Source organism: Sorex araneus, chromosome 6, assembly GCF_027595985.1.
Source record: "Sorex araneus isolate mSorAra2 chromosome 6, mSorAra2.pri, whole genome shotgun sequence".
NCBI lineage: Eukaryota > Metazoa > Chordata > Mammalia > Eulipotyphla > Soricidae > Sorex > Sorex araneus.
In genome coordinates this window covers 57,927,893-57,953,406 of record NC_073307.1, presented here as the reverse complement: position 1 = coordinate 57,953,406, position 25,514 = coordinate 57,927,893, and the positions used below count along the sequence as shown (strand labels likewise).

The window sequence follows — 25,514 nt, the reverse complement described above, 5'->3', positions numbered from 1 at the left end:
TAACAGGCCCTCTGCAATTTATTTTATATTGCTTGTTATAATTTTCTAAAAGAATGATAAAAAAAAGTTTCATCAGAAAAAAGTTAGTGAAGATTATTGTATCTCACCATGGAGCAATTAAGCCCTTGTATAAGTGATTACTATGATGTTAAGATTAAGCCTTCTGTGTTGATATTTTGTTAATTGAAATTGAATGTCTTCTACATTATATCACAGTCTGGTGTTTTACTCCTAGTTTATCGGTGTTGTAGAGCTGTTGTGTGGCCATGCACTTCAGGATGTTCAAAAAAAATTTTTTTTAAGTTTTTATTTTATTGAATCACTGTGAAAAAAATACAAAGCTTTCAGGTTTAAGTCTCAGTCATATAATGATTGAACCCCCATCCCTTCACCAGTGCACATGTTCCACCACCAGGAACCCCAAAATACCCCCCTCCAACCCAGCCCCCACCTAAGTAGCTAATGATCTTCACTTTATTCTCTCTATACTTTGAATGCATTCAATATTTCAATAGAGAACTCACTATTATTGTTTGGAATTTTCCCCCAACAATTAGGCCTGCTTGAAAAGGCATCATTTAATAATTTCTTTTCATTGCTGAGAATGAAGACTCTATGAACTTTTTTGGATTTCTGATATTTTAGCTCAGTTCACAGTCTAGACGCATTTCTGTAAGAAGCCGCTCTGGGTGCCAAAATGGGTTAGAAGACCTCTGGGATCATAGTCTTTAGGAGCAGAGGGTCCGTTTCGCGTTCGGCAGCTCCGGATCTTATCTAGGCCAAGAAGTTCAAAATTTTTAATGGATGATTCAGCTGGAGTTAAATTTTTAACTAGGTGGCAGATTTGGGGCTTGTGCATAACTGCCAGGGCTTCCAGAAGTACAGGAGATGGTAGGGAGGTAGCCCATTCCCTACTCTGAAAGCCTGGAGATTTCTGTCACAAAACCCGCATAGCTGAGGTTTTCAACAGATTGATTTCTGGACGAGGCTTGTCCTGAGCAGTGGAGTCTGACCTGGAGCATGGTGGGGATTGTGGAGTGTGCAGGTTTCTCGGCTGCTGAGGCTCTGTTTGGGCAGGTGCTGGGCTCACCCATCCCACTCCAGGGTGCACCGGGATCTTGCATGACTCCCCCATTTTTTTTTTTTTGAAGTAAATAGATTTTATTTAGAGATTTCTGAGGGAAGGAGGAAGGAATAAGTGGGAGAGAGAATAGTGAAAATAATACGCTCAAGAGAGAATGCGGGCTTCTCCGAGGGTGGAGGAAGCCTCTACACATAACCGAGCTTTAGACACAAAAGTGTGAAAGCATGAAAGTACACATCTCAAGAGGGCAGATGCGGGCGACACATGTGCTTGACCACGCAGGCACAAGCAGCACATGGGCTCAGGCAGCATATGCGCCGACTCCCCCATTTTTAATACAAAATGGTTGTGCTGGGCTGAACCCAGGGCCTCAGATGTTCAAAGAATAACATTACAAAATTCAAATGTTACCAGTTCTAGATTTTAATACAGTTTAGTGGCAAAAATCGTTTCTCTGGGCACAGTTGGGACAGTGTCTTAGCCTTTGGTAAGAGTTATCATTAAATATATAACTTCTTTATTTTGTTTTTTATTTTCCTTAGTTTTTTAGGACCATGGCTACTGTTCCTCAGAATAATCTACAAGAGCAGCTAGAGCGTCATTCTGCCAGAAAACTTAATAATAAATTAAGTGTTTTCAAACCAAAATCTTCGTAAGTATAACAGTTTGCTGTCTTATAGTTACTAACTCACTATATCATACAAATGAGATATCTTTCTTTTATTTATTTTTTTTTCTTTTTGGGTCACACCTGGCAATGCACAGGGGTTACTCCTGGCTCTGCACTCAGGAATTACTCCTGGCGGTGCTCAGGGGACCATATGGGATGCTGGGAATTGAACCTGGGTCAGCCGCGTGCAAGGCAAACTCCCTACCCACTATACTATTGCTCCAGCCCCAAGATATCTTTCTTTTAAACTCTTTTATTGTAATTGGAGACAATGGTGGAGGGAAAATATAATGGTGGTGGAACTGGTGTGTTGGAATATTGAATGCCTGTAGCAAATCATCGTGAACAATTTTGTAAACCACAGTGTTTATGTAAAGTGTAAGGGGAAAATTTGCATGTGTAGGCCTTACCTCTTCCATTATAAATTCCAGAATATATTAACACAATTCCCTTAAAAGTGTGAAACATGATTATTACCATAACAAGATCCAAGTATAAAATAAAATTAATGTAACATACTTTAGATTCTAGAGTTGAAGAAGTATATGTAAATGAAAATAGGCATTTTTTTATATTGTATTAAATGGTTTAATTTTCTTTAAAAAATAAAATTAGAGGGGCTAGATCGATAGCGCAGTGGGTAGGGCGTTCGCCTCGCACACGGCTGACCCCCATTCGATTACTCCACCACTCTCAGAGAGCCAGGCAAGCTACCAAGAGTATCTCGCCTGCACAGCAGAGCCTGGCAAGCTACCTGTGGCGTATTTGATATGCCAAAAACAGTAACAACAAGTCTCACAATGGAGAAGTTACTAGTGCCCGCTCGAGCAAATCGATGAACAACGGGATGACAATGGCAGTGACAGTATTAAATGGTTTAATTTTCTTTAAAAAATTAGGGGCTGGAGTGATAGCACAGCAGGTAGCGCGTTTGCCTTGGACACAGCCAACCCGGGTTCGATTCCCAGCATCCCATATGGTCCCCTGAGCAGCGCCAGGAGTGATTCCTGAGTGCATAAGCCAGAAGCAACCTCTGTGCATTGCTGGGTATGACCCAAAAAGCAGAAAAAATGAAATAAAATAAGAGGCAAACAATAAATTAAAAAAAATAAATCCTTTTATTGTATTTAGCAAAAGCTAAGGCATGTTTTAGCAGCACATGTAAATTATTTGGCCCTTTTTTTTTGTTGTTCTTGCTCTTAGACCATCGCCAGCAATGACTAGAGGCTACTCCGGGTACATTGCTAGGGGAGCATGCAGTGCCAGGGATCGCACCTTGGGCTTCCATGTGCAGAGCGTGCTCTCCCAGAGCCTGTTTGATACTTTTGCGTGTTGCTTCATACGTAATGCTTGTTCAGGAGATATCTTTTGAATAATGAATGATACATCTTGTAAATTAGGACCAATTTTTTTTTTTTTTTTTTTTTTTTGCTTTTTGGGTCACACACAGCAGTGCACAGGGGTTACTCCTGGCTCTGTACTCAGGAATCACTCCTGGCAGTGCTGGGAGACCATATGGGATGCTGGTAATACGAACCTGGGTCGGCCGCATGCAAGGCAAACTCCCTACCCGCTGTGCTATTGCTCCAGCCCCAGGACCAATATTTTTAATATTTTAATATAACCTACAGCCCCTTCAAAAAGAGGTAACATTTAAGCTATATCTATCTAGTTTTCTTTCCTTTCATTTTCTTTTTTTCTTTGTTTTTTGTTTTGGTTTTTGGTCCACACTTGATGGTGCTCAGGGATTACTCTTGGCTCTACTCTCAGGAATTACTCCTGGTGGCTCGGGAGACCAAACGGGATGCTGGGCGTCAAACCCAGGTCAGCTGCATGCAAGGGAAACACCCTACTTACTATGCCATCCCTCCAGTCCTTATTCTCTTTTCTACTCCAAGTTATATTTCAACTTATAGTGATTTCTAATAATTTATATTATTGATCATGCCCTTAGTAGGTTCTGATCACTAATCTGGGTTCTTTTAAAGACACCATTGACTTTCGTTTTGTTGTTGTTACTGTTTTGTTTCTTTGCTTTTATGGCTTGAAACCAGTGATGCACAGGGGTCACTCCTGGCTCATGCACTCAGGAATTACATTTGGCGGTGCTTGGGGGACCATATGGGATGCTGGGAATCAAACCCAGGTCAGCCGCTTGCAAGGCAAACGCCCTATCCATTGTGCTAACGCTCCAGCCCACCATTGCCTTTCATGTCACTAAATTCAACAGGTGTTCAAGACTCTTATCTGTTATTTGAATTTCAACATAGGTAGCAGTTTGTTGAATTGGTTTGAATTTTGGGGCCTCACCCAACATTGTTCAGAGGCAATTCCTGATGTAGTGTTTGGTGATCACTACGGCAATGCTTAGGGGGACCATGTGGTACCAAGGGTCAAAATAAGGCTTCCTGCATGCAACGCTTCAGTCCTTTGAGCTATATCTCCCCAGCCTCTAGCTAACAGTTTTTAACAGTTTCCCCATAAACCTTTTTTTTTTTATTAGTAGCAAGAAGTAGCCACATTTGAATCTTTTCTGTAATCTCCTTATTATCCCTCCAAATTTAGAAGCATCAAAATTTAGACGCTCCTAAGCATCACCAGTGAGGAGCACGCACCAATTCCCAGAGTGTCACATGACTAAACGCTGCTGCTCCTGGCCCCGGGCTCCAGCACCTCACACCAGCACTCACCTTTGCTATTAAAGGAGACTAAAAATGCGAAGGAAGCTCACAAGAGGGCTAGGATGCAGATCAGTGAGAGTGTTTGCCTCACGTGAGTGGGACTGGGTGAGTTTAATCTCAGGCCCCACAAGAAGACTGGCCTTCTGCTCGTAGTCTGGAGGGGGTAGCATGATACCCACCCTTAATGTTTTATATTTTATAGCCTTAGAAAGAAATAGCTTCATATTGACTGGACGGTGCTGGTTGGTGGAGCCTCCTCTACCAGTCATCTTTGTCCTCGTAGCCATACTAAAGAGTATATCCCTGCATGTTATTTACTGTGATCTATGTGTGAAGTATGATGATGTTCCTCTTATTTCACGTGCTCACCTTTTGCCCTCATAAATATGCGTGCTTTTCCCATGAAAAATGACTAAATATAGATTGTTACATCATTTTAACACTACTCGGCATAAAATCGGACCCCAACTTCTTGAGGCTTACTTAGCAGCTAGTGTTTATTCAACACTTAAATTGTTTTCTTGCCATTAAGGCCCCTTTGTGTAATCATTAGTTCCTGTGCTTTTTTAGGTGATACATCTCTTTATAATTTGAGCTGCCTTTCTCTCCCTTCTGGAGATGATTGGTGCTGGTTGTTGCTCTGTTGTTTCAGCTACCCCAGGCTTGGTGCTGGAAGACCTGTAGTACTTGTAGTATTGGACCTCAGACCCAGGCCTCTGACTTTCGAAAAGTGTGCTTGATGCTGGGTTTTTTTGTTTTTGTTTTGTTTTGGTTTGTTTTGGGAGGGGCCACTCTTGGCAGTGCTCAGGGGTTACTTATGGCTCTATGCTCAAGAATTACTCCTGGCTGTACTTAGCGTTCAAACCAGAGTCAGTCACATGTAGGGCAAATGCCCTACCGGCTGTGTCATTGCTCCAGCTAGTGCTAAGTATTGAACTTTCCGGCCCTCTGGAGATGGAAAGGACTATTAGCTTGAGAAAATAGTGAGAATGGCTTGGATACTCTCAAACTGGATAATTAATCTCTGAAATGGGAGGATTAGAGCCTGTGGTGATAATTTAAATTGCTCCGTAAGTTTTACCCCTTCCCTTTGTTGACATTATGTCTGAGGGTAGCACATTTAGCTGTGGAGCAGTGGAGATTGCAAACTGGTGGTGCCTGCGATCCCAATAACTGTGCCATTAGACTCAAAACTTGGCATATGGATGGTGCCAGGGATCAAACTTGTGTCCTCATGCCTGAAGGCATATCACTGAACCACATCCTTGGCCTTTATCTTAAAACTTGTAAAATCAGAGAGTGAGGGATACTATGTCTTTGCTCATCTTTGCTAGGTAATGTAGTAAAAAGAAAATAGAGTATAGTTTTGCTTTGTGTGCTTGGTTGGTATATTAAAGTGAAATTATCTAATATGGATTTTCAATTATTTTTTCAGAGGTTTTACTTTTAAAAAGAAAGTATCTTCAGCCGGTGATGTCTCTGTGACCAGTGTCTCAGCAGCGGAAACACCCAAAATAAATGATAAAGATGTCAGCATTCGTTTGGCATTTCCCAGTGAGCCCACTCTCCCCACCTCCAGTCAGCCAGCGAGGGTCAGTGACTTGAATGCTCCGGAGAGCCATCGAAGCAAGACAGTTGGTTCCGAGCCGTCATTGCAGGAAATGTGGTCTGCTCCACCGGAGGAATCATATCCAACACAGAACACGCCGCTGACAAAAGGATCCCGTGATGCTACTTTCAAGAAATTAGAATTTAGCTCTTCTTCAGATTCTTTTCTTACTACCACTGGTTGGGATGATATGGATGATTTTGATATTTCCGGAGATTCAAAAGCATTTATTACCCCATCCAGAAATCACTTCATAAAAGTTAGCACTGCTCAGAAATCAAAAGTGTCTAAGAGAAACCTTTCTAAAGCACCACTTCGTAAAACAAGTACATTAAAGGCTTATTTCTCTCCTTCCTCCCCTGAAAGCATGCAGCAGAGAGATGAGTCAGGATGGTTAAGTAGCGATGTAATTTGCATTGATGACCTCCACTCTAAAGAGCTTACAGACGAAGATGCTCAGGAGAGTCAGTGCTTAAAAACTCCTTTCAGAGAAGAAAAAGGTAAAAGTAGTTTTATTTTTAATAATTGTTTTCTTCAGCACGAGTTAGGTATTAAGAACTGAGCCGAAATGTTATGACTTATCCTTAGAATCTATAGCGGTGTGTATTGAACAATCTGTTGGCCCATTCTTGAGCAATTTAAATTGCTCAAGATATGTTGATGAATGATTTTATTCTGTTGACTTTTGTTTGTTTTTGTTTGGGGACCATTCTCAGCAGTGCTCAGGGATGTTTCCTAGTGGACTCAGAGGACCCTATGGGGTGCTGGGGATCAAACCAACATTGACTCTACGCAAGGCAAGCACCCTACCTGCTGTACTATCTCTCTGACCATGATTTTACTCTGTTGAAATACTTTCAGTTTTAGAGGTTTTTTTTGGGGGGGGCGGGGGGCAGTGTGATATTTTCAGTGCTGGGGATTAACCCAGGGCCACATGCATGCAAAGTATGAGTTCAACCACTAGTTATATCTCCAGATTATAAAAAATGTTATTTACATCTTTTTTGGACTACAGTCAGCAGTGCTCAGGGCTGTTCCCAGTTCTATACTTACTGCTGGTAGTGATCTCAAGACTGTGCAGTGCTGGGGATCGGTCATGCATTGGTTGCATACAAAGCAAGCACCCTTGCTATGCCTATGGCCTCACTAAAATAATTTTTAAATTAACACGAATGAAATCTCTGATTTTACACATAAAATAAGGTTCATAGAAGTTAAGATGGCCTTCCACATGGTGAATTAATAAAAGAATTAAAAAAAAAAAAGTTAAGATGGCCTCTGAATGGCCTATTAGTTAGTACTAGAATTGGGAAAATAACCTCTCTGTTGTGATTTCTGTATGACTTTTCTATCTTATATTAATGTATAATATGATCTATTAAAGTATTGCAGGTTACATCCAAATTATTGTGTTTCTAGTTCATAGTTCTTACATGTCTAGATCATAATATATGCAAGTTTACTGCCCACTTTAATGAAGCAATTGTAAATGTGAGACTAAAATGTTTAAATATCGAATCCCAGGGTAAACAGACTGAAAAATGATTATAAGAAAAACTATAGTTAAATAGGTTTATGTGGTAAAAAAAAATTGATGAAAAGTAAACTAGTAGATCCAGAGAGATAGTACGATGGGTAAGGTGCTTACCTTGCAGGTGACCTGGGTTCAATCCCCGACTTCCCATTTGGTCCTCCAAGCTGGTCAGGAGTGATCCCGGAGCACAGAGGCATGAGTAAGCCCTGAGTACAACCAGGTTGACCCAAAAACCAAAGTAAACTAGAGAAGTACAGGTTGGCATTGTATTTTCCCTCAGTTAAGAGACACTGAATGTGGGGGCTGGAGTGATAGCACAGCAAGTAGGGTGTTTGCCTTGCATGCAGCCGACCTGGATTTGATTCCCAGCATCCCATATGGTTCCCTGAGCACCGCCAGGAGTAATCCCTGAGTGCATAAGCCAGGAGAAACCCCTGAGCATTGCCAGGTGTGACCCAAAACACAAACAAAAAAAAAGAGACATTGAATGAGTACACCTGAATAACCAAGTCTCCATAGTAGCAAGCCAGTGTTTGCACAGTAATCAAACTTGTTCATCGTACTATATCCTTAAGTGAGTGATTAATATTTAAAAAATGCTAAAACTAATACGTGTTTTACAATTTTTTAATTGAATCACCATGAGATAGTTACTAAGCTTTCCTGTTTGAGCTTCAGCCATACAATGATTGAACACCCATCCCTCCACCAGGGCACATTTTCCACCACCAGTGTCCCCAGTGTTCCTCCCACTAGTCCCTGCCTCAATGGCAGACAATTTCCCCAATACACTCTCTACTTTTGGGCATTATAGTTTGCTCAAATTTTCCCACCACCATTTAAGCCTGCCTGTCAGGGGCAGACACTAGATAATTTATTTTCTGTTGCATAGCAGGTAGGGTGTTTGCTTTGCACGCGGCTGACCTGGGTTCGATTCCTCCACCCCTCTCAAAGAGCCTAGCAAGCTAACGAGAGTATCTCACCTGCATGGCAGAGCCTGGCAAGCTACCTGTGGTGTATCCAATATGCCAAAAAACAGTAACAAGTCTCACATGGAGACGTTACTGGTGCCCAGTCGAGCAAGTCGAAGAGCGAAGGGATGACAGTGACAGTGACAGTTGCTCACTTTGAATAGGAGAGGTCTGCAAAAGCGGCCCCACGCTTCTGGAATTCTAAGATTGTAAATGGTTGGGGTCCAGAGACATCTCTGTAGGGGCGTAACTAATCCATTTTGGGATTCAATTGGGAATCCCTGGAACAGGGCGGTTGGTGTGCTGAGATGGCACCTGAAGGCAGATTGTGGGCATGACAGCCAGGATCGGGGGGCACCCGCCATATGGCCTGGAGTTTTAGTCCTAGATCCCAAATACCTGGGCCTTGCTTGTGGAAGCTTATGGTCGCCAGGGCTTCATCTGGAGCATGCAGGAAGAGCGCACTTGGTCGAGCTGAGGTGCCCCGGTGAAATTGGCTCGGTACAGGGCCAGAGAGATTTCTGGCAATGTGGTGTCTTCTGGGACTTACCGCTGTGTCTCTGGACCAGAGGTGTCAGTGCGCTAAGATCTGTTTTATAATTTAAGTGAGAGAGTTAGGAAAATACTTTGCAAATTTGCCTCAGTCCTGCATTAAGCTGACTTGATCTAGTCGACTCTTAACCACTTGTGGGGAAAGAAGACAATGGTGATGCCTGAGAGGAGAGGCATCAGAGGTGGGGTTGCCACGTGTGACTCACTGGAAGCATTCACTCCTAAGTTCTCATGCCCTGTTCTTCATTTTGTTATTAAAGTATTCTGTATTTATCACTTATATTTTAGGTAATAAGGAAAAGAAAAACTTAGAAGAAAGGGAATTGCATTCAAATGAGAATTCTCCATGTCTTGAGCTGAATGAAGATGATTGTGGTGTAGATTTTGTTCCACCTTCTCCAGAAGGAATGCTCTCTACCTCTTCTTCCTCTTTAAAGTGCTCTAGGTAAAGGGGCCTATTTATTTATGAGCATTGTTGTTTGTTTCTGGGATATCTAAAGTAACCTTATGTGGTATCATTTTTGTGTATATGTCATGCTTCTACCCAATGTAATTTATAGTCAAATGAAAGTGTAAACATTTTTATTTTAAATTTTGGGGTTATACCTGATTAGGTACTACTCATTGCTTTGTGCTTAGGGAACCATTCTAGTGCTAGGAATTAGACCTGGGATTTCATATGCAAAACGCATGCTCAATGGAGCTGGAGCGATAGCACAGTGGATAGCACAGTGGGTAGGGCATTTGCCTTGCACTCGGCCGACCCGGGTCTGATCCCATATGGTCCCCCAAGCACCGCCAGGAGTAATTCCTGAGTGCAAAGCCAGGAGTAACCCCTGAGCATCACTGGGTGTGACCCAAAAAGCAAAAAAAAAAAAAAAAAAAAGCATGCTCAAGTATTGAACTATATACTACCTGACAATTTGTGGGAAAATATTAGAGATAAATGATAAAGTGTCCAGTCTTTACATGATTGAATTTGTATTTTTAATTTATAGTATATTAAAGGACCTTGACACGTCTGAGGGAAAGGCAGGTCATCTTAACATGTCAGAGGGTTTGTCCAAACTCGAGAAAAGGACTACGCAGCAATCTAACCAAGGTAACAGCACAGATTGTGATAGCACCCAAGCATTTTAGACACATGTATTTAGACTACTTTTTAAAATTTTTGGTTTGGAGTCAAACCTGACTCTACCCAGGGCATATTCCTGTCTCCATGCTATGTTCACTCCTAACACAGCTCAGGGGACCATATGGGGTGCCAGGAATTAAGCCTGGGTCAGCTGTGTGCAAGGCAAGTGCCTACCCACTATAATATAGCTCTCAGTCCTCCTCCTCCTCCTTATTCTTCTTCCTTCCTTCTTTTTCATTTCCCTTTGCTCCATCTCCTTCACTACTGTTGAAAGGATCAGAGGTACCTCACACATTTTTAGCTGCAGTGCTTGCACACAAGTTCACAGGGTTACACTCTTAGTTGAGGCACACAAGTTAATGCCTGTGCTTGCCAAGGTTTGTTGTGCTACTCACCAGAAGTTGCATTTCCTGGCCATGATGCTCGTCTTTTTTAAATTATGTGCTCTGGGAGTTGCAATGATTTTTGTTTTGTTTTGGGACCACACTCAGTGGTGCTCAGGGCTGGCTCTTGGTGGGCTTCGGGACCATATGGGGTGCTAGGGATCAAATCCAGGTCAGCGGCATACAAGGCAAACACCCTACCTACTGTCCTATCGCTCTGGCCCCCGCATTGCTTTTTTGTGGTGTTTGCACACACATGACTGTGTGCAGCCAGAAATTGTTTGCAGTGCTTGGGATTGCAGAGAGTAGAGCCCCCAAGCTCAAAACAGCAGACCTAGAACTTGAGGGCTAGTATAGGGGTTAAGGTACTTGCCTTGTATCTTGCTGCCCTCTGTTTGAATCCCCAACATCACATTCGGTCCCCGAGCTCTGCCAGGTGTGGCCCACAAATCAAAGTGAACAGCAAAGCTGCCAGTACTTGCTCAGCACACATGGGCACTGGGAATACAAGCTCCTGACTGCACTGCAGGCTCTCAGAGAACAGTACCTCCAGTCCAGAGATCCTTCACAGAAGGAACTACACTAGGATGGCTGGCTTATTTGTATGAACTCTTGGCTAGCTATAATTATTTCCTCTCCTTAGAGTCACAAAGCAACCCTTTGATAGCATGTTCTAGATTTTGCCTTGAATTAACATTAAGATCTCTAGTCTGTATCCTTTGGCAGTCTCTAGATTTTTTTTTTTAAATGAGAACAAAGTTTGCCTGTCTTCACTCATCTGTCAACTTTCCGGTTTACCTATCAGTGAGATCTTGTTTGCAGGTTTTCTTTGTATTCTGAGGTGTAATCTGTCTAGCCAAAAGGAGACAGAGCTCCTCTCTGGTAGCTGTATCTCTTCCTGAGCCTGTGTTGCTTTTCATTTCCTTCTAACCATTGTTTATTTCCCTTTCCAATCTAATACCCATTCTCCTTGAAGAAAAAGAGAAAGCATAGAATCTAGCAATTCTGCTTTTCCCATTTCATACCTTACATTCTTATTTCCATCATTCACTAAAGGTCATGTCTCCTAGGTTATTCTTTTACAGATGCTTATACCTATGTCTGCCCTGGCATTTCTCTCTAGACCCTTCAACTCCTGCCCTCTCCAGCCCTTTCTTGGTAGCCTCCTTCTTTTCCCTGATCATCTTCTTTTATTTCTCTGATTGTGTCCTGGGGATACTTTGTGCTACAGCCACCTAATCTGATTTCTCCTCATATACTTTAGGCCCTAAATGTAGAGTGGGTATCTTCCTTGTTTTCCATTGCTACCCTCTCCAGTATTTTTCTTTCTTTCATATGAAGGAAATTGACATTATACATTATACTTCTTTTTTTTTTTTTTTTTTTTTTTTTTTTGCTTTTTGGGTCACACCCAGCAATGCACAGGGATTAATTCTGGCTCTGCACTCAGGCACTCAGGAATTACTTTTGGCAGTGCTCAGGGGACCATATGGGATGCTGGGGATCGAACCCGGGTCGGCCACATATAAGGCAAACACCCTATTCGCTGTGCTGTCACTCCAGCCCCTATACTTCTTTTTTTGTTTGTTTTTTGTTTTGACCGATTGCTGGTTCTGCACTCAGGGATCACTCCTGACAGGGCTTGCGGGCCATGTAGGGTATTAAGGATCCAACCCAGGTTGACAGCATGCAAGGCAAGAACCCTACCCACTGCATTGTCTCCTCGACCCTAACATTGTACTTCTTTACTATTCCACTTAAGCAAACAAAATTGTGGAGTGAGCTCGCTGAGTCCAGATGTTCAAATACTGTCAGCATGAAAATCCCTCAACACCCACCTTCTCTCATCTGTTCCATCGCAGCTCTCCATTTATTTCTGTCTCTGCTACTTTTCCTTGTTTTGATCTTATTTTCAAGCTGTTTTCCTGTGTGGTGGCAGAGAGGCAGCCATCTAAGGTTGAGAGGAGACGTTTTCTTGCCCGGAAAAATCTTCTGATGTCATTGTCATGGAGTTGCCTCCATCAGATGTTCACTGAGAAGTGTGGAGGCAGACTCCAAAAGACTTTCATGGCCCTGGGTTTTTTTGACTAAGAGAAAGCCTGGATGCTGGACCTTTCAGAACTGTTAGGGAAGTCCTTGCCTATTGAATCATTCTTGTTTCATTGATTTATTGGGGAGTGGGAGCCACACCCATCAGGTGTCACTCTGGTGGTGCTCAGGGAACCATATGGGGTGCCAGGGATTGAACCTGGCTTGTCCACAGGCAAGATAAGCACCCTCCCCACTGTACCATCTCTCTGGCCCTGTGTATTTTATTTTAATTTTTTGTGTCCAGCCCTTTTAATGATACAGTTGGTGAAGATAATGGTGAGATTTACACCTGATGTTTGTATAAACAGCAAATTGATGTCATTTTATATCTTTTGATGGTTACACTAAGAAATGTTGAGAACATGAAGTCAAATGATATTATAATTCTAAGTGCTTACATATAAAATACAGTCTAGTTCATACTATTGCACAGGCAGTTGATAGAACAATATGTCGTTGTTCTAAACTATGAATCTTGTTTAATCTTGCTTCAATTACATGACTCAAAATCTTATCTTTTTTAATTAGTGAAGTAAAATAGTTGTATTTAAAGAAATTTAGGGAAACTATGAGGGAAGAGAGAGATATGAGCCTGTGTTCAAAAAGGAACACAGGAGTCACCAGATGGAAAAAGCCAAGAGTAAAGTCTTTCTTCTTTTCAAGGAAAAATAATGCAGTATAATTACTTTATAGTGAAACAGAGAAGTTTACAGCAGCAGCTTATGTGTGTGATGGACCACATCTGTAAATTAGTCGACACAATTTCTGCTGATGAACTTAAAACTTTGAATTGTGGCAATGAACTGCTTCAGCAACGAAATCTCAGGTACCTTGATTTTTCTTCTCTGGAGTCTTGATGATTGTATCTCCACCTCTCTGAGTTAGAACTGGATAGGGCACAGGTTTTCAGGCATTCCAACAAGGAAATTAACTATCATTATGTTTTAAATATATTAATTTTTCAGAGTGTCCCTTTAGTGGTTGTACTCAAATTTTGAGGTTGAGGATGTATTTTGCCACTATTTCTATTTGGGAGGAAAACAAAAGATATACTAATGTAGCCTTTAGTCACAACTCATCCTTGGTGCCCTATTCTGTGTTCTCGCTTCAGAAGGAGACTCCTAGCTGAAGCAGATTTCAGTCCCAGCGATGCCACTGTTTGCTCAGGGTGGCAGTGCAGGCCTGGGTCCCTCGGCAGCCCTGTGGAGGGTGCAGCACCTGTTTCCTCACCTTCTGCCCATCCTACAGAGAAGTATGTTAAGGAATGGAGTTTTCCACAACTTCCCTCAAATTCTGTTTCTCCCGGGGAATGTTTACAGACAACAACCTCAGCAGAAAACATACTCCCAGCTACTGTGAAGAATCACACTAAAGGACAGTCACTCAATTCCCGTATACAGAAGTCCTCTGTGAGCAGCAACTGCCTTGAATCACCAAGGCCAGAAAAAAGAAACGAAAGTTCTTATTTCCCCGGGAAGGTTCTCACAAGCACTGCTGTGAAAGATCAGAATAAACATGCCACTTCTGTAACAGACTCAGGGAGAGAAGCAAAGGCTCTCTCTGATATGGACAATTTTGAAATAGATGACTTTGATGATGATGATGACTGGGAAGATATAATGCATAATTTAACATCCAGTAAAACTTCTACAGCTGCCTATCAGCCCATTAAGGAAGGGCAGCCAATTAAATCATCAGAAAGAATTTCTCCAGCCAAAACAAATTGTCTTCGAATGGCATCTACTGCTCAAAATAAAAACTTTTCAGGGTCAATTCAGAGTTACACTGGTAAGTTTCAAATAAATGGGATGCTTATATATTATATGAAAACAAAACTATCCAAAATGGGAGTTGTGTAAGAAAAACCATCATTGCCAGGAAAGTACATTGTTTCTATGCAAATTCCTACTGATAATATGAATTACAAATCACAATTTCAAAAGCTGTTGCTCTTTTGTCTCAGTAGCAGCTGTAGATTTATAAAATGTGTAATTATGACCTATTGTAGTAAAGCTCTAAAGTCATTGTAAATGTGCCTTTGCCTTTAACACGCTTTAGTTCCTCAAACAATGGCTCTGGGGATGGGCAAAAGCAACATTGAATTTACATGTTAAAATGTAATTATGTGCATTTTCTAAATTCTGGATTAGTGAGAACTTGTTTTTAAAGTAGAGGAATAGGGGCTAGAGCAATAGCACAGGGAGTAGGGCATTTGTTTTGCACCCAGCCGACCCGGGTTTGATTCCCAGCATCCCATATGGTCCCTGAGCAGCACCAGGAGTAATTCCTGAGTGCATGAGCCAGGAGTCACCCCTGTGCATCGCTGGGTGTGACCAAAAAAAAAAAAAAGTAGAGGAACATACTACATATCTTAATATGAGATTATGAAATCAAATTTCTTAAGACTATTTGGCGTAGGATATTTTCATTTTATTCAAAAGATACGTATTGAATCCCCTCACTGCCATAGTCTATACTGATTCCTAGTAATAGGAATGAACTGGCTCCTACCGTCTGGGAGTTCATGACTTAAGTGAGGAAAGTCTTTGGAGGTGTGAAATCACCACCATAAAGACTGCAGAAAAAAGGTCAAAATCAATTTTAAAACCTTATATCGCCCTATAAAGTAATCAAAATGTGTTTTTTTCTTTTCCCTAATTATTTTTAATTTGATTTTTATAAAGTTGTTTACAATATTTGATTACATTTAATATTTGGACATCAATCCCACTACCTTTACACCTTCCCACCACCATATTCTGGATGTTTGCATCCTAAACCCCCAAACCCTGCCCCCAAAACAGAACCGAAATAATTTATTATCAATCGCTGTATCACTGTCATCCGTAGTTCATCGATTTACTCAAGTGGGCACCAGTAACGTCTCTATTACACTCAGCCCTGAAATTTTAGCAGCCTCTCTTACTCGTCTTTCCCAGCGATTCGTTCAGGATCAGGTGAATGAGACCTATCGTTACTGTTTTTGGCATATCAAATACGCCGTGGGTAGCTTGCCAGGCTCTGCTGCGCGGGTGGGATATTCTCGGTAGCTTGCCGGGCTCTTCGAGAGGTATGTATACGTCTATTTGGGATATGAATATGCCATGGGGAGCTTGCAAGGCTATCCCATGGGGGCAGTAGACTCTTGGTAGCTTGTCAGGTTCTCCAAGAGGGAGAATAATGATGTTTTCATTTTATTCAAAAGATACTTATCCTGCGCGCTTCCAGGAGCTTGGTCTTATAGTCTCTGGATGTTGGCCATTGGTCGGATTACATGGCGCTGGGGACAGTTTGTGGGTGTGGCTGCCAAGCCACTGGAAAATGGAGGGTCTGGGTGGAGAAGGCCCAGTCCCAATCCGAGCAGGCTTGGAGATCTCAGCCCCAGGTCCCTTCATGTGTGAGGCTCGTCTGAACGTGTGGAAAGTGGCCTTTGAGCATGGCTGTGGCTGGGTTCTGGAGGTCTTCAACTGTCAAGGCTCTGCTTGGGGTGGGGAGGAAAAGGCAACCCATCCCCTCTGAGGAGCCCCAGTGAAGACAGCGAGGCACAGGGGGCAAGAGACTCCATGTCTCTTCCAGGAACTCGGTCATATAGTCTCTGGATGTTGGCCGTTGGTGGGATTACACAGCGCCAGGGGCAGTTTGTGGGTGTGGCTGCCAAGCTACTGGAAAATGGGAGGTCTGGGTGGAGAAGGCCCAGTCCCAATCCGAGCAGACTTGGAGAAAATAAATTGGAGAGCAGTTTATTATCTATAGTTGTTAAAAATGATCCAAAAAAGGTATTTTCCCCTTAGATTGGTTGCCTTCTACTTTAAACCCCATCAAACGTGATGTGATACTCTTGATATATTAGTGTTGTAAAGTATTTATCTGAAATTCTGTACCACTTTGTACGTGACTTTTCAGTGCTAACAAATGAAGTTACAGTTCACTTCTCACAAACTTAAAAGATACTGATAATATCTGTAGAGAGGTGAATTATTAGTAAATGTACTATATTTTGTATATATGGATATACTCATTTTTAAGAGAGAAAATTTTATTAAGCAATGCCAGTAATTTTACTTATTTTTCTTTCTTTGTCTATTTTTATTTTTTATTTTATAAACTAGTTTACAATATTTGATTACATTTACTATTGGAACACCAATCCCTCCATCATTACACCTTCCCACCACCATATTTCAGATGTTTCCATCCTGAACCCCAACTCCTGCCCCAAAGCAAAACAGAAATAATTTATTTTGTATTGTTTGTTATGAAAAACCACTGAAAATGCTCCAAAAATGTTTCCTTAGAGGAAAGAGTATGAAAATTGTTTATGAAATCTTGAATATACTGTGTTTTTATGGGAAACAACTTTTTATATTTAAGATTTTACAAAATATAGCCCTCCCAGGCTGGAATAATAGCATAGCGGGTAGGGCATTTGCCTTGCACGCGGCTGCTCCGGGTTTAATTCCCAGCACCCCATATGGTCCCCCAAGCACTAGCAGGAGTAATTCATGAGTGCAGAGCCAGGAGTAACCTCTGGACATCGCCAGGTGTGACCCAAAAAAGAAAAAAATATATACAGCCCTCCCTATTTTTGTCATTGATGACCTAATACAAAGAGGTTCTTACAGTTGTACCATTGACCTTTAAAATAATCATTTATAAAATAATCATTTATGGATTTTTGTATCATGTTAGAATGTTGCAATTATTGGGCTGGAGCAATAGTACAGCAGGTAGGATGTTTGCCTTGCATGCGGCCCGACCCAGGTTTGATTCCCAGCATCCCATATGGTCCCCTGAGCACCGCCAGTAGTGATTCCTGAGTGCATCACCCAGTGTGACCCAAACACAAAACAAGAAAGAATGTTTCAATTATCTTTGAGACAGTTAACTGTCAGGGTCCAAGGAGCTGCCATGTTCTCTGCTGTTGTGGCATTTCGAGAAATGATGGAAGGACAGTCAGGAAGCAAAGAAGGCTCTGAGGTTTCAGACCTGGTGGCTGGGAAAGAGGTTTCAGACCTGGTGGCTGGGAAAGCCGATACCTAGAACAGAACCTGGGGAGTTAGGAGACAAGAGACTGACTTGGAGGAAAGCTTAGGAAGGCTATATTAAGATTAGTTGAGCTTCAAATATTGGTAAGTCATTTAGGTAGAAATGGCTTTCAGGGCCAGGAAGATAGCCTAAAAGATTGAAGCAAATGATTCCATGTAGGTGCTCTGGGCTGGATTCCCAATACCACATGGTCCACTGGGACCACCAAGAGTTAGCTGGGCATCACCTAGAAGAAAAAATAAAGTCTTGCTGACAAATAGAAATGCAGGATTGGAATAGGAAGGTGTGGGTCTGTTCTTAAAGAGATCTAGGAGAGATAGGTCTGAGCATATGCTTTGGATGTGGAATCTAGGTTTGGTCCCCAGCACCGCATGGTCCCCTGAGCACTGCCTAGATGATGCCAGCTCACAGCCAGGAGTAGCCCTCAGCACCACCAGGTATGGGTTTACCCTAAGTCCTGCCTCCATAATGGAGAGATCTATAAACCTGTGTACATTGGCGATGTTAAAAATTGTAAAACTAGAGCTGAACTGATAGCACAGTGGGTAGAGCATTTGCCTTGCACGCGACCAACCTGGGTTCGATTCCCAGCATCCCATATGGACCCTCGAGCACCGCCAGGAATAATTCCTGAGTGCATGAGCCAGGAGTAACCCCTGTGCATCGCCGGGTGTGACCCCCCAAAAAATTGTAAGACTAGAAAAATTACAAAAAGAAATGTCTAGAGGGATCAGAGTGATACAGTGCATAAGGCAATTTACTTTGCACATGACTGCCCTGGTTCCCCGTATCCCCGGTACCCTATGTGGTCCCCTGAGCACAGCCAGGTGTGGCCCAAAAAAAAAAAAACCAATAAAAAAGAAACTTCTGGAGTCAGAGAGGTAGTAGTTCAGTGGGCTGAACACATGCTTATATGCTGGATGCTCCAGTTCAATCCCTAGTACTACATGGCCCATTCGTACTAAGCCCGGAGTAGTCCTTGAGCACTACCAGATACAGCCCCAAAATAAAATTTGGGAATGTCTGAAGTACTCACTCCCAGATGTCTAAAGACTCCCATGTTTAAGGGACAGGTAGAGAATTGTGGAGCCAGGAAAGGGAATTTCAAGAGATGAAAGCCCATGGTTGTCTTGAAGATCTGGAGGAAGTAAAGGAGGGAATAAATGGTAGTGGTGGGTATTGAAGAAAAATTAAGGAAAGGACTTGAGCTTTTTCCTTTGGAAATCTCTAGATGATGGGGTTAAACTAACCCCGTTAAGTGATTAAAGAAAGATGTGTTGTATGGAATGATTCTGTACCTACCCAGTGATTTTGCTGAACACGGGCAAATGTCAAAATAAATTTGCATTAATGCACTGATTTTTCTTAACATTGTTTTTTTTTCTAACATTGTTTTCTTAGACAAGTTGGCACAAAATTTGACACCCAGAAATTCGAAGCATGAGCATTTCCAAAGCCTTAGTCTTCCTCACACAAAAGAAATGATGAAGATATTTCACAAAAAATTTGGACTGCATAATTTTAGGACTAATCAGCTAGAGGCGATCAATGCTGCATTACTTGGTGAAGACTGTTTTATCTTAATGCCCACTGGTATGTATTTTTAGATAAGAATTGGCAGGAGTCCATTGGCAGATATTAAATGAAAGCTCTTTAATAGAAATAAAAAGAACACCTATACAGTATTTCTGTCATTTAGGGACCGTAACCTCCCAATCCTTGGTAAGAAAATACATTCCTTCATTGGGGCTGTTGACATGATAACATTCATAGCCCTTTAGAATTTCAGCACAAAACACATTGCATTTAATTGATCTAGAGTTTTTCTTTAGGAATTTTGCTTTTTCTTCCTCATAATCAACACTAGAACAGAAAGTCACTGGGATCAAACCTGTTCTTGTCAGTTTACAGTAGAGTGGCACATGACACATTAAATCACGAGCCCTACCTCTTAGCAGCAGTTTGACCTCATGCAAGGCTGCCCCTTCCTGAGCCCCTTGCTTATGTACATGTGCGGTGAGGCTCTTAGAGTGAGAATTAAATGAAAAGTATTCTTTCTTGGTCCTAGTTTTGAAGAGATCCAGGACTTTTCATTTTACTATTAAAGTTTATGAGAGCTGGTCAATGATTTTACAGTCTTTCAAGAGATAGTATACTATCATCATATCACATCATTCATATCCAGAGAATTAGTGCAGCAGGGAAGGCATTTGCCTTGTACTTGGCCGACCTGAGTTTGATCCCCAGCACCAAATATTGTCCCCTGCCAGGAGTAATTCCTGAGCGTAGAGCCAGGAGTAATCTCTGAGCACTGTCAGGTGTAGCTCAAAACCAGAAAAGTAACAGTAATAAAATAGTTATTTTAATGCTGACGTCATAATAATTAGTAATCCTTTGTACTGCTAGAAATTAAGCTTATTTGGGTTTTCTGAGAAAGTGTTTAAATAGTCATTATTGCATCTGAGTATTCTGCTTAAAATTTACTAGCTTTTGTTATATCATCATTGACTATATAAAAGATGTCCTGAAAGGTTATTTTCACACATTTAAGTTATTTAAATATTTTTGCTCATTGAAATATAGCAAATTTTTAGCATCCTGGGGAATATTACGTGGTGTAGTAATATATGTGGGTTTCTTTGTAATTTTTGCCTTGCTGTTCTCAAGATAGAACCTGACATTTTTCCCTCCTTATTTCTCCTTTAGGAGGTGGCAAAAGTCTGTGTTACCAACTTCCTGCCTGTGTTTCTCCTGGGGTCACTATTGTCATTTCTCCCTTGAGGTCACTTATAATAGATCAAGTCCAAAAGCTGACTTCCATGGATGTAAGTGAAAATACATTAAAAAATAAAATCGTGATTTACAAACAGTATACTTCAGTATTGTGAATAAGCACAGTTCCATTAGGTTGTCCTGTTTGGGGGGGGGCAGTGTAGGGGTCATACCAGCTGTGCTCAGACTTAATCTTATTGACTCCTTGTTCAGGGGCCCTCCTGGTAGTTCTGGGCAAGAATCATATGCAGCGCTGGGAATTGAACCGAGGTTGGTCACGCACATAGTGAGCACCTTACCCTTATCTCCTGTACTCTCTGGCCCTACATTAAGTTTTATATTTGAGCAAAAGTCTGAAAATTCTGATTATTATCTTTCTTAATTAAGTCTGATTTTATTTTAGAAAAAACTGTTTTCATAAGAACATTTTTGGGGTTTTCTTTTTTTCCTTTTTGGGTCACACTTGGTGATGTTCTGCACTCAGGAATTACTCCTGGCAGTACTTGGGACCATATGGGATCCGGGGATCAAACCCAGGTCTGCCACTTGCAAGGCAAACACCCTACCCACTGTACTGTCACTCTGGCCCCTCATAAGAACATTTAACCCATACTTTGATGATTGAAGTTTATTGTTTTCACGTTAGATGAATTTATTTATTTACTTATTTACTGCTAACAGATAAACATAGTTAAAACTCTTTTATCTCTTAAAATGTACCTGCACATGTCCTGTTTTTCCTGGCTGATGTTAAGGAAGTATATGATGCATTCTGCTAGTCTTATGGATTGTGCTAGTCACCACCTCTCAACAGGACCACTCATTTTAGTTTTCTTCCAAAAACTAACTGAGTCCAATATTAGTGGCCTTTGTTCATTCAGAGTCATACAACCCCTTCCACTGTCACTCTGTGTCAAAATCCTGAAGATAGAGTTATCTAAAAATGAATGTAGCCATACACTTGGATTGGAATCTCTTGGATGCTGATTTCTTTACTTATAAATAATAAAAGAGAAGTAAATAGTGGTAAGAATATATGCGTTATGCATAAGGGGAGAATATTTCGGGGGTTGTTTGTTTTGTTTTGGCCCACATTCAGCAGCAGTGCTCATGGTCTACTCCTTACTCTGTGATCAGGGATCACTTCCGGTGGTGCTCAGGGAACATGGGGATCAAACCTGGGTTGACTGTGTACAAGGCAAGCATCATACTCTTTGTACTATGCCTTTGACCCTGTTTTTGCTTACTTTTTAATGGTTATGTATTTATTTCAAACTAAACTGTACTGAGTATTTGCTATCACTGGCATAATGGTTTTTTAAAAATGTGCTGATATTTTTGTTGAGATTATGGGGAGGGCAGGTTTAATACATAACTTAAAAACAGGATAAACATAAACTCAAGTCATATTTATAATATAAAATTTACATTATTTACTGCTTTATACTTAGATTCCAGCTACATATCTGACAGGTGACAAGACTGACTCAGAAGCTACAAGTATTTATCTCCAATTATCAAAAAAAGACCCAATTATAAAACTTCTATATGTTACTCCTGAGAAGGTTTGTATATTTATTATTTTAAAATATGACATTAATGGCCACTAAGATATATTTTTAATGCATAAAGTGAAAACTCTTTAAGTGATGTGATGTTTAAATGTTTTAGTGTTAGGGCCAGGGGTGTTGCACAGCAGCGGGGTGCATGCTTCCAGTGTTCCAATGTTTGAATCCTTGTGTTTAATTCCTGGAGTGAAAAAAAGTTAATATATTTCTGGCCTAGGTGTGTGCAAGTAATCGACTGATTTCTACTCTGGAGAATCTATATGAGAGGAAGCTATTGGCACGTTTTGTAATTGATGAAGCACATTGTGTCAGTCAGGTAAATATTTTGTGTTTTGTTGCTCTAATGAAACAAAATAGTTGTATTAGAAAACTTGAGAGAGAAAAGGAAAGCCCATGAAATAAAAGAAATTACACACACTCTCATGTTGGGATGTGGGTGATTACAAAGTGGAATTTACCAAATATTTTTGGCCTATCAGTAAATACCTCATTTCTCTTTCAGAAATGAAGAGAAAATAGCATGATATTCTACTCTCTCATTGTAGAGTAGGTGGTTCTCAACTGTTGGACAGTTTGCTTTTAATGTAAGGATTACTTCCTAATATAGGGAAACTCCATGGAGCTGGAGAGATAGTTCAGTGGGTAGGGTGTTTGCCCTGCACGTGGCTGACCTGAATTCCATCCCCAGCATCCCATATGGTCCTTGGAGCACCACAGAGCCAGGAGGAACCCCTGAGCATCACTGTGTGTGGCCCAGAAACAAAACAAAAAAAAACTGGGAGCCCCGTAAAGTCTGCATGGCATTCTTTTTTTCCTCTACTTTTGCCTCTTTTTGTTATTTTTGTTGTGATGATTGGGGTCTCACACAATTGGTTGTGGTATTCAATGAGAGTCACACACGAACTGATAAACACTTCTGTTGTGGCACCTGAGATTACAAACCACAGTGTTGCCAGATTGCAGTCAGCGTGTGGGGCATGCCTGAATCAGACTTACTTCCTCATGCCTGCTTTCTCTGGGTCCTGAAAAGCTGTCTTTTTTTTTTTCCAAACTAGTGGGGGCATGATTTTCGCCAGGATTATAAGAGAATGAATATGCTTCGCCAGAAGTTTCCCTCAGTTCCAGTTATGGCTCTTACTGCCACAGCTAATCCCAGAGTACAGAAGGACATCCTCACACAGCTAAAGATTCTCACCCCTCAGGTGTAAGTTATCAAGACATCATTTTGGTTTTGGGATGTTTTGTTGTCGTTGTTCTTGGGCCTCACCCACGGTGCTTGGGATACCATGCAGTGCCAGAGATTGAACCCAGGCAAGTTTCTGGCACACAAAGTGTGCGATTCAGTCCATTGAGTACCCTTATCCACCTCTACAAGCCATGAGTTTTAAAACCCTAAAGCAGTGATTCCCAGAGTTCCTCCTGCATATTGTAATCCTATAGTGATTTAAAAGTCCCATTTCGAGCGTGTTGTACCTAGACCAATTTGAGTGGGATCTGGGGGGCCAGAAGCCAGTGTATGTAAAGAACTTCAAGTAATTTCAGTGGGCAAGCAAACTTTGTGCCCACAGCACTTTTTTGCTTCCTGCGATGCCAACATCTGTTTTAGAAGGAGTAGGTTTCATGATGAGCCTGTTGATCCTAATATTGTCCTAGTAATAAATTAGCTTTGATTCACCTCTGTCTGGCTTCCTTATCATAGAGTATACTTCATGAAATGAACAGGTGACCTTGCTCTATCATTTTTTCCCCTGAAGTACCAATTATTTTCACAGTGTTGAAAGCAGTTCAGAAATGATGTATTGCGGCTTTTTTACTTGGTGATCATCTCAGCAACAAAATGCTTCTTGTTGCTGCCAGATTCAAAATTGTTCACTAGCAAAACACCGTTGCAGAAATCCCCAGTGGCATTCCTTGTCTGCATCCCAAGATGGACCGTAGAGTTTCTTTTACTTCCCCTCTTTCTGGTGAAGCATGCTTTCTCTTGAGTGAGTTTTCTTTTTTAATAAAATTGCTTTGCTTCCCACACATGAAATGCCCCCATTTTCTGTGGCATTGGTTGACTGTATCTCCTCTAGGTTTGTAGAGACAAGTGCAGTCTTTGATGGATTCATTACTTACACTCAGCAAGTATTTGTTTAACATCACTGGGTAGCAGGGTTAAAATACATTTTCCAGAATATTTTTCAGACTGGAGAGAGTATAGCAGGTAAGACACTTGCCTTGCCCGCTGCCAACTTGGGTTCTATCCCTGGCGCCCCATCTGTTCCCCCAAGTCCTGATAGAAATCCCTGAGCACAGAGCCAGAAGTGAGCTCTGAGAATAGCCAGGTATGGCTCTCAGGCCAAAATATATATAGATGTAGATGTTATTTTTCTTCTAGTCTATTAGTCCATGTGTTGAGTTTGAAGAGTATCTGGAGCAGTTAGGACATTTTAAGCAACAGTTTGCCTAGAGTGAAATCAGCAGCGTGCTTTGGAATATGCAGAGCAGTGAGAGAGCATGTCAGGGACTGTGACAGCTGCATGTTGCAGTGCAGTGCAGCGTGAGGGGCTGTGACTGAAGAGAGCTGGCACTCAGCGTTGTCAATATGTCGTGTGTATGATCAGTATGGACGATTTTGTTCTGCTTCTTGTTGTTGATATTTTGTCTTTGGTTTGGGCGGGGCTGGGGGAGCAGGTGTCACACCCAGCAGTGTGCAGCAGCTGCTCCCAACTTGGTCCTTAGAGGTTTGCTCTTGGTGGTTTTGCTCTTACTTAAGGGATCATGCAGTACTGGGCATCAGTACTGGGCTTCTGCCTTGAGATACGTACTGATTAGCCTTTTGAGCTACATCCAAGCCCAGAAATATTTTACTTAAAATTTTTTTAATTTGAGTTTGTTTTGGGGCCAGGCATTTTAATTTTTTTATCTTTAATTTGGTTTTGTTTTTGTGCTCAGGGGTTATTCCTGGCTCAGCACTCAGGGATCACGCCTGGTGGGCTGAAGGAACAATATCAGATGCCAGGAATCAAACCTGGGTTGGCCACACCCAAGACAAGCGCCTCCTCGCTCTACTTTGCTCTGGTCGCTAAGAATATTTTAATCTCAGAGCAAAAAGGTTTTTGTGTAAAATTTGAGAGTAAAAATACTTTGCTTTCATTATTGATAGCCATTGCATTTTTAAATATAAATTTTATAGATTTAATTTCTTTACTTTTGGTTTTGGGACCACACCTGCCAATGCTTGGGGGTTACTCCTGGCTCTGTGTTCAGGAATCACTCCTGACAGTGCTCAGGGGACCATATGGGACACCAGGGATCTAACCCTGGTCAGCCGAATGCAAAACAAATGCCCCAGCCACTGTACTATCACTCTGGCCCTGATTCACTTTCTTTTTGTTGTTGTTGCATTTCATCTTTTTTTTAACATAGATATAAT

General features: G+C 41.5%; 1 protein-coding gene across 1 annotated transcript in view; it reads left to right on the top strand.

Moving 5' to 3' along the window:
* Positions 1-1,633: 1,633 nt before the first annotated feature.
* Positions 1,634-25,514, top strand: part of BLM (BLM RecQ like helicase) — a 69,752-nt gene continuing 45,871 nt past the window's right edge. The window contains exons 1-11 of the mRNA XM_055142714.1: positions 1,634-1,736; positions 5,871-6,544; positions 9,390-9,546; positions 10,100-10,203; positions 13,404-13,536; positions 13,822-14,498; positions 19,158-19,349; positions 20,463-20,581; positions 21,980-22,093; positions 22,314-22,412; positions 23,152-23,300. Coding sequence (XP_054998689.1) covers positions 1,639-1,736; positions 5,871-6,544; positions 9,390-9,546; positions 10,100-10,203; positions 13,404-13,536; positions 13,822-14,498; positions 19,158-19,349; positions 20,463-20,581; positions 21,980-22,093; positions 22,314-22,412; positions 23,152-23,300 — 2,516 coding nt within the window. The 5' untranslated portion in view covers positions 1,634-1,638. The remainder of the gene's footprint in view (positions 1,737-5,870; positions 6,545-9,389; positions 9,547-10,099; positions 10,204-13,403; positions 13,537-13,821; positions 14,499-19,157; positions 19,350-20,462; positions 20,582-21,979; positions 22,094-22,313; positions 22,413-23,151; positions 23,301-25,514) is intronic.